The following is a 19,534-nucleotide window of genomic DNA, read 5'->3' on the forward strand; positions in this document are numbered from 1 at the left end:
ATATATATGTACTGATTAGGGTTTCCCCTTCCTCTACTCCTTCCAGATCCTCTCCTTTCATGTAGATCTACCCCCTCTCTGTCTCTCACTAGAAAAAAAGAACCGGCTCCTATGGGATGACAGTAAAACAAAGTAAAATAAAATATAGTAAGAAGAGACAAAAGCCAACACATTGCATTTGGACAAAACAAACAGAAGAAAAAGAGCCCAAAAGAATGGTCATAAAATAGAGACCTACTCATCCACACACTCAGGAATTCCCCAAAAATGTACTAAAGTGGAATCCATAATATATGCTGCAAAGGCCCTGTATGGTAAACAGAGAGAAGGGAAAAATGCATACCTATATATATATATATATATATATATGTATGTATTAAAATAAAAGTTAAAAAAGAGTAAGATAACTTTAAAAAAAAGAGGAAGAGAGCCCTGACATGACATTATGTGACAGGAACCTCCAAAGAGATGCCACTGAGTTCATTTTCGATTGGCCATCTAGTGCCAGGCATGCAGCTGGCCCTTAGGAGTTTCCTTACTAAGACTGCCTCGGAGGAAACCAAGTTTTCATTTGCTAGTGGTTATATCAGTTGGAGATGGTCTCCGAGTTAGGGGCAGAGCATGCGTCCAGCTCCCTTGATTCTTAAACCCTAAAAGTCTGCTTATATCTTGATCAACCTGCTAACGTGGCATTCTCTGAGACTTGTTTCTGAACAAGCTCCTAGTTTTTCAGCCTTCAACTTCTTTGAGATTTGTCAATGCTGAAGAGTCTTTTTTTTTTTCTTTCTCATTTGTAGGAATCTAATATTTCTTCTTAAATTTTCAACTTTCTCAATTTGGTTTCCTTTATTAGTTTGTTTTCCCAGGTCCTCATAACCATCAGGGTCTACACTACCACATACTGGCCTTTATGACCGGCTGCTGCTCTCTGTGTGTTCTTTATGTTTCTCTGGCTTAGCTGTAGATATTCAATGAATAGGATTCATCTTGGAATTCTGTAGAATGCACAGAACTTTCCTCAGAGATGTTCAGGAAACATCAGTGTTTGATTAACTGAAAACAGGTCAATTATACAAAAGATGCAATTAAATAAAATATCTGAAGCTGTTTCTACAAAATAAATGGCCAAAGAAGGCACTTCAGAAAGAAACACAGCCAACACCAAAAGAATTAAAGACAGCCTGTGCTCTTACATAGGTATATCATTAAAATGATTGAAAATATTGAGGCTAAAGTAAGCCACTGGAAGGATCAAGGAAAAAATTCATTTCTGGACTATTCTAATGTGTTTAATGTAGTCTAATGTACATAAGGTTATATACATGGATATATAAATGATATAGGCATAGACGTAAATGATAGAGGTTTATGTATGTGTTTATAGTAAAGCAATTAGGGCTCTCAAATATTCATTTTTATCGAGATTGCATGTATTTTATACTTTTGTTTGCTCTATTTCATTTCATCTAAACTAAAATAGCAATGTCTGATTTTATTAAGAATTGACACATATGGGTCGCAACTTACAGGTTTATCTGTATAATTATTCTATAAATTAGGGAAGAAAATTATTAACTTGGTGACAGTCTATCACTCACCAATCTTAATTTATTCCCATCATAATTCCAAGTAACTAATCTGATTAATCTATGCTAAAAGTGGTGGGCAAAGCATCATGACCCATCCAAGGAACTATGAGAAAAGTATTGGGAATTCCCTGCACCAAGAAGCTTGAGGTTTCTGTAGAATAGAGCCAGGAATGGCTGCAAGGAAGATGTGAGCCCTAAACTGTATCATAAACCTCAGATGGGTTCCTAGGGAAAGGCCTCTACATGCACAAAATCTCTGCATTTGTCTGTCTACTGTGTTTCTAGCCAGCCACTACTGACAATGTCAAAATAAGGTTTCTTGATGGAAACACCTACCTCAAGTATGTGATCCAACCTCTCACGGCTGAGCCATAATAGGAGCAATTTAGTTCCACATTTTTAACTGTTTATGCATTTGAAATAAGATGAGCACTAATTCTAAATTTCTATTTTTGTAGATTGAAAAAAAAGACAGCAAATGATCAAATAATCTCCAACCTCTTATAAATTATGATGCTAAACATTATAATCATTAAATTGATTACCCTTGCTCTAGTGTTAGGTCATTGTTTCCATTATTTCCTTACTGTTTGCCACGTTAATTCCACTTGCTGAAGTGTCCATTGCTCTACAAGGATGTGGTCCTTGTGGGTCTTGAGCATCAGCCTTGGCATTATAGACACTTTCAGGATTCAATCATCTTAGATGCTTCAACCCTTTGGGAGACTGTCATCTGAGCATAATAACATATAAAAAATGACTACCCGTGAGCCCAGGGCTGATGGAAGACGTTTAAATTTGACAGTTTGCTGTAAATAACACAAGATTACCTAGACTTACTTTGAGCTATTAATTTTCTGGCACTTTCTGACTGGAGCTTGTGTCTTTGATCACTGTAGACATCAGAAGCCAGGACATTAAACTTCTCCCAAAAGTACTGTGCCCTGACGCAAAGGCCTGGGCAGCTCCTTGCAATCTTTGGTACCTTGAAATATCAGAATTCTGGTTTTAAACACTAAAGAGGGCTAGTGAGCTTAGAGAAGTAAACAACTGACCAAGACAATCCTTGAGTAATACCCCCCATGGTGATTCCATACTGTCAGATTTAGAGCAGAAGCCTGGTGGCATTCCCACCTTCAGAGGCCCATGGGAGGCTGTGTGTTTACTCAGCATCACTTCAGTTTTTCCTCAAGTCCCTACCCTCTCCACCCAGCTGGGGCCGTCATATTGCTTCACCTCATCCCCTGTTCTCTCTCTCCAGACACAAAGGACATGAGTGAATTTGAGAATGAAGGATTCTTTGCATTGCATCATCGCCGAGGAGCCATCAAACAAGCTAAAGTCCACCATGTCAAGTGTCACGAGTTCACAGCCACCTTTTTCCCTCAACCTACATTTTGTTCTGTCTGCCATGAATTTGTCTGGTACAGTAACTCTCTATTTTTACTCCCAAGCTTCGCGTTATGCATTTTCTCACTGCTAAGCACCGTGTGCTCCACTGTGAGGGAGGGAGAAGGGCTGAGTCCTACAGAATGGTGGTCAGTGGGCTCACCAGCATGGTAATCTAAAAAGTTAAGTTCAACACAAGATTTTTATAACATGGCTCTCGAAGAGTGAGACCCACTTCAGAAAGACCCTTCCATCAGTTAGCTCTCCTTGACTATGAAAATACCCAAAATTATCAAACTTAAAGAAAAAAATAGGTTTATAAAATAGCTTCAAAAAAGATTGCCTATCCCTTTTATTTTAGGCCTGTGACAAGACAAGATGTTGAGGCTAGGCAGAGCTGCTGAAGGCACATTAAAGCATCCAGGAAGCAAGAGAAGGGGAAAGAAAACCCCAGAGTCCCAGCATTCTCTTCAGCGTCACACTCCCAGTGACCAGGTCCTGCCTCCTTATGGTTCAAATATCACCACTGGCAGCTTCCAAAATATTAGCACACAGTTTTGGGGCATTTTGAATCCAAACCATAAGAAGGCCTGACAAAGTTTTGTTTTTGACCACATGAGAGGCTGCTGGTGCAGTAGGGAAGGAACAGATGAAGAGGGTATATTGTTATTATAAGCAAAGCTGTATAATTTTGTAGATGACATCTTCATTCCCCCATAACACAACTGCTGCATTGCTGCAGCTTGCACAGACAGCACTATCAAACTGCAACAAATGGCTGGAATGAAGCTCCTGGGTGTCTTAGCCTCGGAGACGAGTGTAACCACCTAGCAAAAGCTACGGTAGAGTGGGAGCGAAATGATGCTTGCTTCTGCGCTCAACATCTGTGCCCACTAAGAGACGCTGGTCCCCGGGGCTCCTGCAGAATCTTCAGTGCGCAAGTTCCCCCTTCATGGGGTATCCTCAAGCCAACAAATTAGGGTGAACATTCATTAACTGCTGTTCCTCTAATCAGTCGACTTCCTTTGTTTCCTTTGTCTGTAATCAGCAGCGCTGCTCAGGAATGTGTCTCTAGGCTGAGCTTTATGGCTGGCTGATACTTGCAGCGTCTCAGAATGAGGAAAGAAGATACTTTACACACGAGTGTGCTCATCTGTGTATAAACCGGGAGTGAGTGAGGTGACTTTTAAAACAGACAGTGACTTTTCAGCAAGGAATGTAGGAATTTATTGCTAGGAGCTTCACTACATTTTGGTCTAGTGTGGTTAAGCACAGGTTTGCTCAAAATTACAAAGATGAAGAGGAAATGAATATCACTTAATTGATTACAAAAATTTTAAGTAAAGCAACATATACTTAAAATAACTTCTTGGCAAGGGATATGCATGGGCTACTGGTCTGAGAAAGTGCTCTGTGGTTCTAGGCATATCTGCAATCTCACTTACCTCTAGAATGTTTCTGCTGCTAGTGTTGATGTGAACCTGCGATTAAACGAAGCATTGCTCTGTTACAGGGGGCTGAACAAGCAGGGCTACCAGTGCCGACGTAAGTCCTGAGCATTTGGTTTGTATCCTCAGCATTCTTTGCATTGATTTGTCCCTTGACCCCCAAAAATCACAAATGGCATTTTTTTTTCTTTTCAGAATGTAATGCAGCAATTCACAAGAAGTGTATCGATAAAGTGATAGCCAAATGCACAGGATCAGCTATCAACAGCCGAGAAACCATGGTATTAGCATATTTAGATTCAATTTATTTACTCTCTTCACCTTTTCCAGCGAATCGGGTTGTCAGCCTCACAGTTAATCTCAATAGCTACTAAAAACCCCTGTTGAAAATGGGGTTATCTTCATTTCTTACACATTCAAGGGGACATTGTCATCAAGGTTCTGATATTCACCTAAACCTGGGATAGTACTGTCCCATAGAAATAAAATGAGAGTCATATGTGTAACTTTAACCTTTCAAGTGGCCACAGTAAAGAAGGAACAAACAAACAGGGTGTGGTACCATAGGACTGCAGTTCAAGACACTGAGGCATTACAAGTTCAAGGCCTGTTTGAGCTACAAAGTGAGTTCAATGCCAGCCTGGGTGACTGAGCGAGACTCTTCCTAGAAATAGAATAAAACAGGTAGAAATATGGCTTAGTGCCAGTGTACTCACCTAGCATGAGAGAGGCCTTAGGTTCAATCCTTGGTAACACAAGGAAAAAAAAAGTTATATAAAGGAGAAACAAATAGAATTTTATTTTAGTCACATAACTAATTGAACCAAGGCTATTAATATTTCAATATATAATCAATATAAAAATATCTTACACTATTTTTCTTTACTGAGTCCTCAAGTCCTACTATGTGATTTGCATGTGCTTCTCAATTCTAACCCACTGCACTACAGGCGTTCACTGACCCTGGTTACTTAGTTGGCATACACAAACATCAGACCAAGAGTCTCCAGCTGTCATATCTTGAATCCGCTAGGCCTCCTCTCAACATTCAAATGTTCCTGGATCTTGAGCTAATGTTAATATTGGCATTGTGCAATACCAAATGAATGTTTACTTATCTCCCATTTGAAAACAAAAAGTATGAATATACCCCTTTTCCTGACATGGTCACCCCATCTGTCAAGACAGATGCCTCAGACATCAGCTGTGGGTACCTTGTGCTTGGCACATGCTTTGACACATGCAGATGGCACATGGGCTCTCACCTGGAAGAGTTGCAGGCTTCTTCAGATTCCTCAGGAAGGTGGTAGGCAGTAGGATGGGGAGAAGTTTCATGCTGTGCATATTTTCATTCCAATCACTGTGAGTCATATGTCCAGGAGACTCTCAGAGATTTGAGGCCTGGGGACACCTGTGCAGCCAGGCCTTCTGTCTGCCTTTCAGTTCCACAAGGAGAGATTCAAGATTGACATGCCACACAGATTCAAAGTCTACAACTACAAGAGTCCAACCTTCTGTGAGCATTGTGGAACCCTGCTGTGGGGGCTGGCAAGGCAAGGACTCAAGTGTGATGGTGAGTGCAAAGGAGTCAGTGTGGGTCCTGTGCATAGCCCCAAGGTTGTCTGTGCATTATGGAGGGAAAAAATAGGCTCTAGATCATGGCCCCTGTACTCATCATATGTGCCTGTGAAGATGCATGCCACCTTCCTGAGGTAGTGCACTTCCATTATTACCCTTCCACCCCACCACAGCCCCATTTTTCACTTATGAGAAAAGTGCACAGCCAGTCAGATTCAAGGCTAAGGTTCAATAGCTTAGGGTCAAAGTCAAGATTCAACAAATTAAAGTCAAAGCTCAATAGCATATGGTCAAGGTCAAATATCCTGTTCCCATATTTCAATGTTATACCTCACTTCTGGAGTAAAAGGAAGACAGAATTGCTCTTTTGACTGGTTCTTTTGCCAAGGACTCTTCACTCTGACTGAATCTAACAGATTGAGCTGTGTGGAGTCCACCTTTCTTAATACCAGTTAATGAGATTATTTCTGTCACCCCATCAAAGAGCAAACATGCATGTCCATTTGGCTGGTGGATGGTTCTAGAGAGAGGAATTCTAGGATGTCAGCTGCAGAGCACACATCTAAACTATGGTTGTGAATTCCAAGTGCCCAGACAAGACTGTATTCAGGACTGACCACCCCCTCCCTTCCCCTACAGTTTGGGTTATTGCAGAACTAAGCTATAATTAGCACCTATCATCTTCTTTTTATTTTATCTATATACAAGCCACCATTCACTAATTATGGAGGTACTCAGACCTACAGGGAAAAGAGAAACAAAGCATTCTTGATCAAAAATTCCAAGTTTAAAAACTGAAATGCTATAACTAGGGAGCCACAAGGGTGAAAATGTCTAAGGAAAAACAAGGCACTCTGCCTTCCATGTGAGAGGGAAGGAGAAGGTGAGCCCTGGATAATTCACAAGACCATTTCTTACCACAACAAAGACATTTCTGATGGTGGACTATTAAATATTTTATTTTGCAACATCACTTGTTTTTTTTTTTTTTTCTTCTCCTTTAAGAGCAGGCGATGGCCTCCTAAATGTGAAAACCATTCTCTCCCGCCTCCTCTTCCTCAGCTCAGTGGTGTTCAGGTACCTGGTGGGCCCTAGGAATGACATCTTAGCAGAGGCAGGAAGAGCAGGGTTTACAGATTGTTACCATGTTGGTCACTGGCAGTCAGAATAACCTCAAGAGGCTCTTTGTGGATCCTAAAGTCCTACTTGTGTCTTTTGCTCCATATGCATGGCTGTTTATAAAAAAGAAAACTTTGGTATGCAGGATTATGGGAAATATTATTAATTCCCAGGTAACATTAATGTTCCAGTATCCTAAATGTATAAGCAGAAAGGCAAATGGCAAAACTCTAATTGCTTGCTACTCCTGTGACAGGCTCATGGTCAGGTTTCGTTTCCTGGGAGCCTTGGTGCCAACTTGCCAAGGCAGAGTTGTTCCTGACAGTGTGATTGCAAAGCTTAGAACTTCCCTGAAGATTCCCTGGCATTATCTCATAGTCCTGTGCTTGCTTTACCCTTTCTAACATTCTTTCCTTCCCATTCCATCCCCTCCCCTTCTCCTCCTCTCTGTATTCCTTTCACTTCCCTTCCCCTCCCCTCCCTTTTCCTCCCCTTCTCCTCCCCTTCCCTCCTCTTCACTCCCCTCCCTTCTCCTCCCCTTCTCCTCCCCTTCCTTCCTCTTCCCTTCCCCTCCCCTTCCCTCTTCTTCCCTCCCCTCCCTTCCCCTCCCCTTCTCCACTTCAATTTCCATCTTGTTTTTCCATATCCCCAGTCTTCCTGTTTTCTCTGCCAGGCTTCTTCCTCACTTCTTTCTTTTTTTATTTTCTTCCTGACTTCTTGACTCTACTCATCCCTTCCTCTAGTTTTCTTTATCGCCCCCCTCTCTCTCTGCCTCAGTTTTTTGCTGCTAATCAGTCACCTCCGTGAGTGTGGTAGCCTTTCCACCTCTACACTGTCTTCTTTCTTTCCCCACAATAATTCCCATGAAAATAGTCATCAGAAGGGACTATTTGCGCTCACAGAGGTCAAGTTTCCACCTGATAGGTTAGTAACAAAGACTCGTGGTGTTACAGTGGGAATAAAGGCCTTTCTTCCTGACTGAGCATCAGAGTCAAGCTTAGACCTGGCAACAATTTTAAGGAGCAAAGTAAAATAAAAATCCCAATGTACCTAATTCTCAGTTGGCGTCTTACTTACATACCGGCTGAGACAGGAGAATGACCAGTTCAAAGCCAGCCTATGCTACATAGTAAGACTCTTGTCTCAACAACAGCAACCAAATAAAAGCCTTAAAACCCACTAAAGAAATCCATTGTAGTTATACCAACAACACAGAATTTTTAGTGCCACCACTAAAGATTTTAAATATACATAAAATGTATTACTTTAAAAGAAATTTTATAGCAAATGAAACGTATTTACATAGATAATATTTGTTTGTTTTATGATGAACTATCTAGAAAAATATGGACTATTTAAAAAATAAAGGCTGCACAATTTCACCTTGAGATTTTAAAGTTGTTTTATCTTAAAGTGTGTGTGTGTGTGTGTGTGTGTCCATGTGAGTCCAAGTGTCCATGGAAGTCAGAAGAGGACCCTGGGTTCCTCAGAACTGGAGTCACAGGAAGTTGTGAGCTGCATGACATAGGTGCTGGAAAGCAAACTTGGATCCTTTGCAAGAGCAGCAAGTACTCTAAGCCACTGAGCCACCTTCCAGCCCCACCTAGATATTTTAATATATGGCGATGTAATAAATTGTAAAGATGAAAGAGAAGTTGTACTTGCTGAACTGTAGTCACTGTGTGACGCTCTTTGCACTTGAATTGCTAAAAAGCAGTCAAGATTAAAATTTGGGTCTTAACGCCTAATTCTAGTAGGATAATGTTTAAGTAGTTTGGTCAAAGCAAATAGTATGTGAGGGTAGAATTTCATCTGCTGGAGCTTGGAATCTTTATGATAGCTTTTCTGTTGACTGTTATGGTGATCTTTCAAAAGGATTTTTTTTCCTAAAAACTAGTAATATGATGTAATAGTGGTGTTTATATAGACTCATGAGGGCACACATCCCCTTATAGGTAAAAACAGGGGTCCCGTGTCACAGCAAGTTTAACTTAGTCCCCTATGCTGTTGTTATCAGAACTTGTGAATCAGAATGCTGGTAGGGTCAGAGTTAGCAGCCAGTGTGGAGAGAGAGAAAAAGAATGAGAGGGGTGGAGAAAGTGAGGGGGCAGAAAGAGTGAGAGAGAGAGAGAGAAGAAGAAGGAGGGACAGGGAGGGGGGGAGAGGAGAGAGAGGACTGTATGTAGTATTAGAGACCCAACTCAGAAACACTCTAGGCTTTTTGATCAAGCTCATGCAAGTTCAGCTGAGACCAGCAAACACCATCCTCACATATTGACCATGTCTCTTTCTTTTTCTATGGAAAAACTAAAAGCCACATCTTGCAAGACCTACAGAGATGAAGGGCACTGTGCTCTCTCCCCTGAGGCTTTTTCTGTTAACTATGTCATAGATGTAAAGTTAAAACATTCACCCACACGTAAGAAGTTTTATTTTATTTATGACCTTGATATTAACTTAAGCACAATTCCAATAAGGGAAGGGGTCCTCTGACCTTCCTGTATTTGCATAATATCTGGAGATGTATGTTTGGGAGCCTGAACATGGAAGCATGACCTCCGTCCAGCTGGCAGGCTGATGTTGCTATCACCGTGTGAACCCACAGTGACAAAGCCTGTGTCTTTCTTCCTATGGCTCATATGGAAGCCTATGCAACTTTGTCAAATATGAGGCCTAGTGCCTGGGTCCAGTCCTTCAAGGGGAACTGCCATACCTTGGCACTACAGTCCAACAAAAAGCTTCTTTCACTCCTAGGTCAACAACTGTTTAATTTTTTTTCCTTCCAAAGTCCCGTCCAGTCTCTTAGTTCTGTTCACGGGAGACACAGCCATCCTGGATGCCCCCCACTAGCCAGGGCTCAGACCTGTGTCCTCATTTCATGACCCGGTCATCACCAGTTGGGAAGTCTATTAACAATACCTCCTCCTGAAGTGACCCAGTGGTCTCTGGGCCTCTTTCCTCCTGCCCATTGCTATCCCTTAACATATAAGCACCACCTCATCCCTAACCAGTTCCCTTCTTCAAGGTTGAGGCCACAGTTTAGGCTTCATCCCAGAGAGTAGAGAAGCTCCACCCAGCACAGCTGGGATAGGATACTCAGTCTCCAGACCGGAGAGGGAAAGCACCTTCTTGTATCATAGAATTTTCTAACACTATCGATAGGACCAATGTCAGCTTGGTGCTTCGATCCACAGTCCATGTAAGATGCAATACCAACTACAGACTTCCTTGCCTTAGAAATAAGACTGATGCTCCCTCAAGAAGGTGGTTTTTGTTTTGTTGTTTTGTTTTTGTTTGTTTAGTTGGTTTTTTTTTTCCACTCAGGGTTTCTTTCCCTGCTCCTTGCTGACTGCTTTCTTCCTTTCAGCATGTGGTATGAACGTCCACCACCGATGCCAGACAAAGGTCGCCAATCTCTGTGGTATAAACCAGAAGCTAATGGCTGAAGCACTAGCAATGATTGAAAGCACCCAACAGGTAAAGAAAACATTGAGCTGATGATATTTCTCCTGTGTCCACTCAACAAGGGCCACTCAGGTCCTTTGCTCTCTGGCTCTATCTGTCCCTGAGTGTCCTTATGAACAGTCACTTCCATATTTTCATCTTTATGCCCATATTACCACCTTTGAGATACTTACTGAATTCATGTGTCTGTGTGACTATAATAAACTCTTCATAGAATGAACAGGTAGAGAAAAGAGTAAATTTATTAAAATTACTGCAGATTTACTGCCAGCATTATCTGTATATTTTAGGGCTGTTCAAGAAGCTGGAGAGAAAAGATCTATTTTCTAGAATTATCTCCAGAAATACCTCAGGACACTCAGTCTAGGAAACATTTGCCTAGCCATTTATGCTTTGTCATAGGTTAAATTTCCATCTCTTAAGAACTAATTCTCATTGAGACCTGGAATTCCCTTCTATATAAGCTATATTTTCATTGACTTTCTATTCTTTCTTACTTGTTAAAGAATGAGGCTAATTGTATGGGTGATTCCAAATAGTCCCCTTGAAGTGCAAAAAAGAAGCCAAGTACCCGCTGTTGATTCATTCAATGCAGCAGATGCAAGACCAAGGAATCCTAAGAGTACTGAAGGGAAGAAAAGCTCTGGATGTCCCCACTCATGTAAAACCCTTCAGAGCCTTTTGTCCTCAGAGACAGCACAGTGTGCTTTCTGCGGTGGGAGATGGTGGCAACTACAGTTGGTTGGGTGGTCTGACCCTGTTTATGATCTAGGCTCGCTCCTTAAGAGATTCAGAACACATCTTCCGAGAAGGCCCCGTTGAAATTGGTCTCCCATGCTCCATTAAATGCGAAACCAGTCCGCCATGCGCACCGATACCTGGGAAAAGAGGTAGCTATTGCTGTCAATCAGTATCAGTGTTTGATCATGATCAACTTGACCCTGTAGTCTCTGAATTTGAGTTCTTCGTGTACCTAGTCTAGTGAGCTTCCCTTGTCTCTGTTTAAAGATTACAGACCCAATCCCCAACCATGAGTCCCCTACTTTCTTTTCTTTTTATTTTTTAATTGAAAATACATTCTTTTCCATACAATATATCCTGATTACAGTTTCCTCTCCTTCTACTACTCTTTCTAAGAGTAAAACTGAAATACACCTAACTAGGTTTTCTTTGTGAGGGGGTTGCAGGTGGTAGGGGTCTAGAATGTCATGCCCTATCTATGGCAAGTGATTTTATAGACATTAATCTACTGTAAAACAATACAAGGACGGGCATCACCACTGTTGTTCTGCACTGCTGAGACTCTTCTGTGAGGGCTCAAGACATGAAGAAAAAGAAGAGTCAGGCCCTAAGCCTTAGACTTTGTCATGTTGTAGAAGTTCCTTCTGCCTGAAGGTAGTTCACAGGAACATGCAGCTACATGATTCTAGGCACTGAATCATTTCAACAAACATTATAAAATATGTTCTTTGGACTTAAAGAATAAAATAACATTAAGGACTCAAGAGATGGCTCAGTTGGTGAGTACTTGTATTGTATGCACAAGGACCTGAGTTCAAGACTTAAATCAATATTTAAAAAAAAAATTAAAAAGCTGTACATGATATGTACTGGTAATCCCAGTGCCATGGGAGGTGGAGACAAGTGGATACCTGGGCCCCATGACAGCCAGCCTTGCCTAGCTGGCATGTTCCATGCCAGTTTAAAACCCTGTCTCAAAAACAAGGTAGATGGTGCCCGAAGAATGATAGTTGAGGCTGACTTCTGGCTTCCATAAGCATGCATGTGCATGCACACATACACACATGCACACACAGACATAGACACATGTATGTGCACCCCTTACATACGCATACCCCCTCACACAAAGAAATAATGTTAATAATAATAGTCATGCGGTGAGGATTCCTACAAATATTTTTTCTATACTTCTTTTGGCATCATGCAAGGGCTAAATTGACATAAAATTCTTAAAGAGAGATTCAGATTTCATCGTGGAAGGATTTTCAGGTGGTAAGGAAGATCAGTAACGATCAGTGCAGTAGCATCTTGCCTTGAAGACCATGAAACATAGTGTGGTTCAGATCTTTAACAACCTGCTAGATTTTATGTTCTTAGAGCTCACATCGTGGTCAATGGAAATTGTTGCCACTATGTCTGGGAGCCACAGACAGTGGTGATACCTCTTTCCCTAGATTTGTGAAAATTCCTATTTCCCCATGACCTGAGGTTATTAAAAGTTCTTTCTCCCTCTCTTTCTTCTCCCTCTCTTTCTCTATCCCTCTTTTTCCCTCTCTCTCCCTTTTTCTCTCTCTCTTCTTCTCCTCTCCTCTCCTCTACCTCTCTCCCTTTCTCTCTCCCCACCCCCACATAAATACATAGCCTTTGATTGAGTTCAATCTTTTTTTTTTTCTTTCTTTTCTTTCTTTTTTTTTTTTTTTTTTTGTCGAGGTGGGAAGTTCAAGACAGGGTTTCACACAATTTTGGAACCCACACTGTAGATCAAGCTGGCCTCGAACTAACAGAGCTATCTGCCAGCTTCTGCCTCCTGAGTGCTGGAATTAAAGGCGTGTGTCACTACAGCCATCCTGGATTTGATCCTGGGTCCACTCTTTCTTAAATTAGACCATTTCCTAGGCTACTGGCTAGACAAAGAGACACATCCCATACCCCAAATGCCAGATTTACAGACATATGGAAAGGGGTTGCACTGACTTAGATGAAACCTCAGAATGAGATGTGGAGGAAGGAAGTGGGGGGGTGACCTATGTGTCTACACTGACCAGCATACCTGTTCAAGTTTAATACGTGATCTACTGTTTTCAGAGCCCCAGGGAATTTCCTGGGAGTCCCCTTTGGATGGGACAGATAAAACAAGCCGTCTTCCTGAACCTGAAGTGAGCTTGCAAAGAGCCTCTCTGCACCTGAAACTGAAGATTGATGACTTTGTCCTCCACAAAATGTTGGGGAAAGGAAGTTTTGGCAAGGTATGCTAAAAAGAACTTCAGGCTAAAGTCCCTAGTAGGTGACACTAAGTTTCTAGGACCAGACTCTATGGATAGCACCCCACAATGTGCTGTGAGAGGGCAGAGAACATCCACCATTGAATTGGTTGCTGAGTGACTCTGGCAATAGCACTCTCTGTTTCCTTGCTTTTACCATTTGATTTCAGTCTACATACATCATATGCTCATGAGTTTGATGTCTTTGAGCGCCAAAGAATCAGGGGGACTGGCCATTTCCTGTTCACACTGGTTGTTTTGTTTTGTTTTTTCATTGTCTCTTCCCCATGCCTAGAATATTGTTTTGCATTTCTTGTGCCTAGGGTGTGACCTTGGTTAACCTTAATTACATGTTTAGAAGCCCATCTCCAAATATGTTCATACTTTTCAAGTAATGGATGCCAAGATTTCACCTTGACACATGAAGAAGAGGAGGGAGAAGATACACTTTCAGACACCGACTATAGCGTGAGGGCTGGAGAGGTGGCTCAGCAGTAAAGAGCACTGGCTGCTCTTCCAGAGGACCAGGGTTCAATTCCCAGCACACACATGGCAGCACACAACTGTCTGTAAGTCCAGTTCAAGAGGATCTGGCACCCTCACACAGACATACATACAGGCAAAACATCATGAAAACAAATAAATCTTAAAAACAAACGAACAAACAAAAAACCCTGTGGTTTAAGGAATTCTTAGAAAATGAACCTTGGGAAAAGTCCTCCTTCCATAGCCTTCTTGCTACTCACTGGGCAAGGGTAGGGGTAAAGTTTGTCTCTGTCAGCCATAGGGGGGGAAAAACGCAGAATGAGGAGGAGAAAGAGAGAGAGAGAAAGTGAGAGACAAAAAGTGAGAGAGAGAAAGAGAAAGAGAAAGGGAGGGGGAGGTGAAGAGAAAGAAGTTATCCTCAGGGCCGGGGTAGTTTAGTTAGTCAAGAGCTCAGGTTACAAGCCAGGGGACCCAAGTTCAGTGCCCAGCACCCACATCAGCAAGTCAGGTTTATTGGCATGTGCTTGTAATCAAAGCCCTGGAAACACAGCAACCACAAGTTCTCTTGGGTTTGCTGACCAGACAGCCACATTAGTCAGTTCTAAGGAAACAAGAGACCCTATCTCAAAATCCAGAGAGAGATGAACACAGGACACATATACAAACACACACACACACACACACACACACAATCACTTATACACTCACAAAGGAATTTTTCAACCATCGGTGACAACAGAAAATTTCTAAGTTAATGATTATAAAGGTGGGCGTTATAGAGTACAGGCTTTGGGGTATTTTAGACATTAAGGATATGTAATTTATTACTAGGGTTCCTGACTATTTTCCTAGTGTTGATGGAACTCCTAGGAAATTTTTAACCAAGGGCCACTATTCCATGACTGTGGGAGTCATGGAATACACTAAGCACCTTCTGGCCAGACTGTGCCAGCCATGTCTACCCAGTTTATTTAACAATAAACAAACTCAAGTGCACCCAAGCCTCCACTGTGGGCTGAATAATACTGTGTTCCAATATGTTTGCATTTGAGAACTGATGCATTTTCTTTTCATAAAACCTACTCAGCCCTGCAAACTGTAGCTGGGATCCATGAATTCTTTTCACTTCTACAATAACACAAACCACAACAGTTCATTTGGTGTTAATCTGAGTGTAATAGGCAATTTTACAGCCAGTCTTTTTTATAATTTAGCAGCAATTAATGTGCAATTATAACTAGATACGGAAAACTGAAAGGACATTATGTAAATGGCAATTGCCTTCTTGGCTGTTACTTTACTGCTGGTGTTAGGATGGTTTACTAAAAGAAACAATTATCAGCTGAGTACTTTTGTTAATGAAATGTTTATCTTTCTTTGTTCCCATGTGGATTTCTACACTTGAACAAGGTTAATAAGGATGATAGTAAGCTAAACACACATACCTTGCTAAGTATCTCTGGGGACATTCTGGGCTCTACGTACCTTCTCACTCTATGCCAAATGCATGGTGCCTTTTTTGCACTGAGACGCCAGGCTATCCACACTGAACAGGCAGAAACTGAGCTCACCTATTTCTCTTTCTCAGAATATCAAAGGTTCTCAAGAATTTACATTTCATCATTCTTTTGGCTCTCTGTGGAAAACATGGCTTCTAACCAAAATGGTAGCCTGTGACTTTTTTCAATATGCCTTTAAGCCAGGGCTAACAGATTACATTGTTTTCTGAAGATGTGAACATAATTTATATTTCTGAGTTCTCAGCCAAGCTCCAATCACTCTTCCAAGTCAGCTTTCAGAGGCCTGTCATATCTCTTTAAAAACAAAACAAAGAAACAAGATTTCATATAGCCCAGGCTGACCTCAAACTCACTGCACAGTGGAAGAATAACCTTGAACTCCTGATCTTTCTGCTTCTACCTCCCCAGTGCTGAGATCACAGGACTGCAGACCGTGCCTGCAGTGCTCAGTATCAAACCCAGGGCTTGCAAGCATGGTAAAGCAAGCATGCCACCAACTGAACTACACCCCAGCGCCCCATAGTATCATTTTAAACGGTATCATTTAAAACTTTTGCATTTTCAGTTTGGTGCCATTGACTTTGACTTTCCCTAAAAGTCAAATAAAAGACGCAAATGCTAAGAAAGTTTATGATTCTCAGGACTCTGGAGATGGCTCAGTCCTTAAGATTACAGCAGGCAGCTCACTGCTGCCTGGAACCCCAGCCCAGAATATCTGATGCTCTCTCCTGGCCTCCTTGAGCACTTCCAGCACATCCCCATACTCACAGACACACATAACATAAATAAAAAAGTAACGTAGATTCTAAAATAGTTAAAAAGTTCTTATAATTCTCATTTAGAAATCATTTTATAGCTTCTCAACCTCTTTACTTCATCACATTTGGCTGTCACCATCGTCCCGTAAATCAGTTAAAAAGTAATTTCCCCTAACCCTGGCAGACCTTTGAAGGCTCAGGAAGCTGAAGCCAGGGAGATCAACAGCTTTGCTCACTCGCCCATAGCTATTTTAAGTGTCATGTTCTTCCCACTGCCAAGGCCTTCTCCTGACTCATTTGAAAATCTAAAGTTGTTTAAACTCATTATATGCCATCTGGTATCTGTTAACACATGAGACAAGAAACCAAATGGGAAAGTAAGCTCTGGGTTTCGATCTTCCCTTGAGTAAGTCCATGAGTCTGAGGAAGTTTAATACTTTAAACTCAGAGAGAGTATTATTAACATTATTATCATTATCGTTAATACCGATTCGGCAGTGTTCAGTACTGAGAATCGTGGTGAGTTCTATCATGAAGCTCAGAATAGTCTCAAATTCACCATGTAGCCAAAGATGACCTGTAACTTCTGACTTCTCCCTTCACCTCCCAAGCAGTAGGATGGGAGACTTGGTCATCGTACTTGGTCTATGCAGTGCTGAGGGTCAAACCCAGGGCTCCCTGCGTGCATGGCAAGTGCTCTACCTACTGAGCTACACCCCAGCCCCAAGACCTTTCATGCATGAAGAAAAAGATCTCCCAAATGCATAACAGTTTTGTGAAAACCTTGTGAAAGGAGGATGATATGGAACGCTTAGTGACATCCCAAACAATGAGACACTATCCAGACAGAAACCGAGAAAAGCCTTTTCTTTACCCACCCAGAACAGATCTCTCTGAACCCTGCTTTATCTCTTCTTTACTGTGCAGAAACCTGTATTCTAAACTAGGATTGCTGTCTCCCTTCCCTGTAGGTTTTCCTAGCGGAGTTCAAGAGAACAAATCAATTTTTCGCAATAAAAGCCCTAAAGAAAGATGTGGTGTTGATGGACGATGATGTGGAGTGTACCATGGTGGAGAAGAGGGTTCTGTCCTTGGCTTGGGAGCATCCCTTCCTAACTCACATGTTCTGCACATTCCAGACCAAGGTATGCTTTCCATCCCTCCAGGGGTCCTAATTCTCTGCCGGTTAAAGAATTAAAAGGCAGGAAAAATCTGGGGCTCAACATGTAGCAGCAGAGACATTTCAAACACAGCAAGCAGCAGCAGGAGAATGCAGTTAAGAAAGGCTTTTCCTGGGGGAGATGATGCACACACGTGCAAAAGGCACATGGAGAAAAAGAGCCTCTGCAAAGCAGAGGGGATGTTGGGAAGCTGAAAATCGAGACTCTTCTCTAGGGCTGGCGTGTTTAAGTCTCTGTAGGATCTTATCTCCCCTAGTTAATGGTTGGTCAGTTTGTTGTCTAAACTCTTGTGTAAACGTGCCCTGATCCAGCCTTGAGCTTGTTGAGTCAGTACATCAGCAGAGGTCCTGCAGGCAGGAGAAAAAGCCCACAAGACCTTTGTTTTAAACTTCCAGGCTTTTTAATTGTTTTTAATTTATTACAATTTATTCACTTTGTATCCCAGCTGTAGCCCCCTCCCTTGTCCCCTCCCAATCCTGCCCTTCCTCCCTCATCTCCTTTCATGCCCCTCACCAAGTCCACTGATAGGGGAGGTCCTCCTCCCCTTCCATCTGACACTAGCCTATCAGGTCTCATTGGCTGCATTGTTTTCCTCTGTGGCCTGGTAAGGCTGCTTCCTTCAAGGGCAGGTGATCAAAGAGCCAGCCACTGAGTTCATGTCAGAGACACCCCCTGTTCCCATTACTAGGGAACCCACTTGGACACTGAGCTGCCATGGGCTTCATCTGTGCAGGGATTCTAGGTTATCTCCATGAATGGTTCTTGGTTGGAGTATCAGTCTTAGAAAAGACCCCTGGGCCCAGATTTTTTGGTTCTGTTGGTCTCTCTGTGGTGCTCCAGTCCTCTCCAGGTGTTTCTATCTCCCTCTTCTTTCATAAGATTCCCTGCACTCTGCCCAAAGTTTGGTTATGAGTCTCAGCATCTGCTTTAATACCCATCTGGGTAAAGTCTTTTAGAGACCCTCTGTGGTAGACTCCTATCTTGTTCCTTGTTTTCACCTTCCTCTGATGTCTATCCACTTTGTCTTTCTGAATGAAGATTGATCATCTTACCCAGGGTCCTCCTTCTTGATTAGTTTCTTTAGGTGTACAGATTTTAGTATGATTATCCTATATTATATATCTAATATCCACTTATAAGTGAGTATATACCATGTGTTTCTTTCTGCTTCTGGGGTTCCTCACTCGGATGATCTCTTCTAGTTCACACCATTTGCCTGCAAATTTCATGATTTCCTTGTTTTTAATTGCTGAGTAGTATTCCATTGTGCAAATGTACTACAATTTCTGTATCCATCCCTCAGTTGAGGGACAGCTGGGTTGTTTCCAGTTTCTGGCTATTACGAATAAAACTGCTACAAATATGGTTGAGCAAATGTCCTTGTTGTACACTTGAGCATATTTTGGATATATGCCTAGGAGTGGTATAGCTGGATCTTGAGGTAGCGCTATTGCTAATTGTCTGAGAAAGCACCAGACTGATTTCCAATGTGGAGTTTCAGGCTTTTTATGTCAGGTCTGGAGGATGAGGAAGAGGCCAGCCATCTTGATGTTTGCTACTTTTATTACCTAGTCATGGCTCCTCTCCCCATCTGTCTGGCTACCAAGGAGTCTGTCTAATGCATGCAACCCCTTTGAAAAAGTCATTCAATTCCTGAAAGGGTCGGGACCCACTGGTTGAGAACCAGTTGTCAAAGAGAAAGTAAGCTTGTTTGATGCAGCAAGAAGGAAGGTAAAATTCCTGATAATGTTAGAAATTTTCTACTAGAGACTTCCCATTTTTCTAGGTGATGTGGGTACTTGAAATCAAAGAACAGGCTCTGTCTCTTCCAAGATGAATTCCAGATTCATCCTGTGTACCATGGGAGTGTTGTCATTGCCCGTTTCCTCTTGTACTTTTTCTGAAAATTTTTGTTTTGTGTGTGTGTGTGTGTGTGTGTGTGTGTGTGATATGTGTATGTGTGTGATATGTGTATGTGTGTGATATGTGTATGTGTGTG

The 19,534-nt window shown here is 41.9% G+C and overlaps 1 protein-coding gene across 1 annotated transcript in view; it reads left to right on the top strand.

Annotated features, from left to right (window-relative positions):
• Positions 1–19,534, top strand: part of Prkcq (protein kinase C theta) — a 127,329-nt gene that overhangs the window by 67,151 nt on the left and 40,644 nt on the right. Inside the window, exons 5-12 of the mRNA XM_055593920.1 lie at positions 2,851–3,013; positions 4,492–4,523; positions 4,622–4,707; positions 5,870–5,999; positions 10,491–10,600; positions 11,361–11,478; positions 13,415–13,575; positions 17,326–17,499. Of these exons, the coding sequence (XP_055449895.1) occupies positions 2,851–3,013; positions 4,492–4,523; positions 4,622–4,707; positions 5,870–5,999; positions 10,491–10,600; positions 11,361–11,478; positions 13,415–13,575; positions 17,326–17,499 (974 nt within the window). The remainder of the gene's footprint in view (positions 1–2,850; positions 3,014–4,491; positions 4,524–4,621; positions 4,708–5,869; positions 6,000–10,490; positions 10,601–11,360; positions 11,479–13,414; positions 13,576–17,325; positions 17,500–19,534) is intronic.

Source organism: Psammomys obesus, unplaced genomic scaffold, assembly GCF_907164565.1.
Source record: "Psammomys obesus unplaced genomic scaffold, mPsaObe1.curated_primary_1811, whole genome shotgun sequence".
Lineage (NCBI taxonomy): Eukaryota > Metazoa > Chordata > Mammalia > Rodentia > Muridae > Psammomys > Psammomys obesus.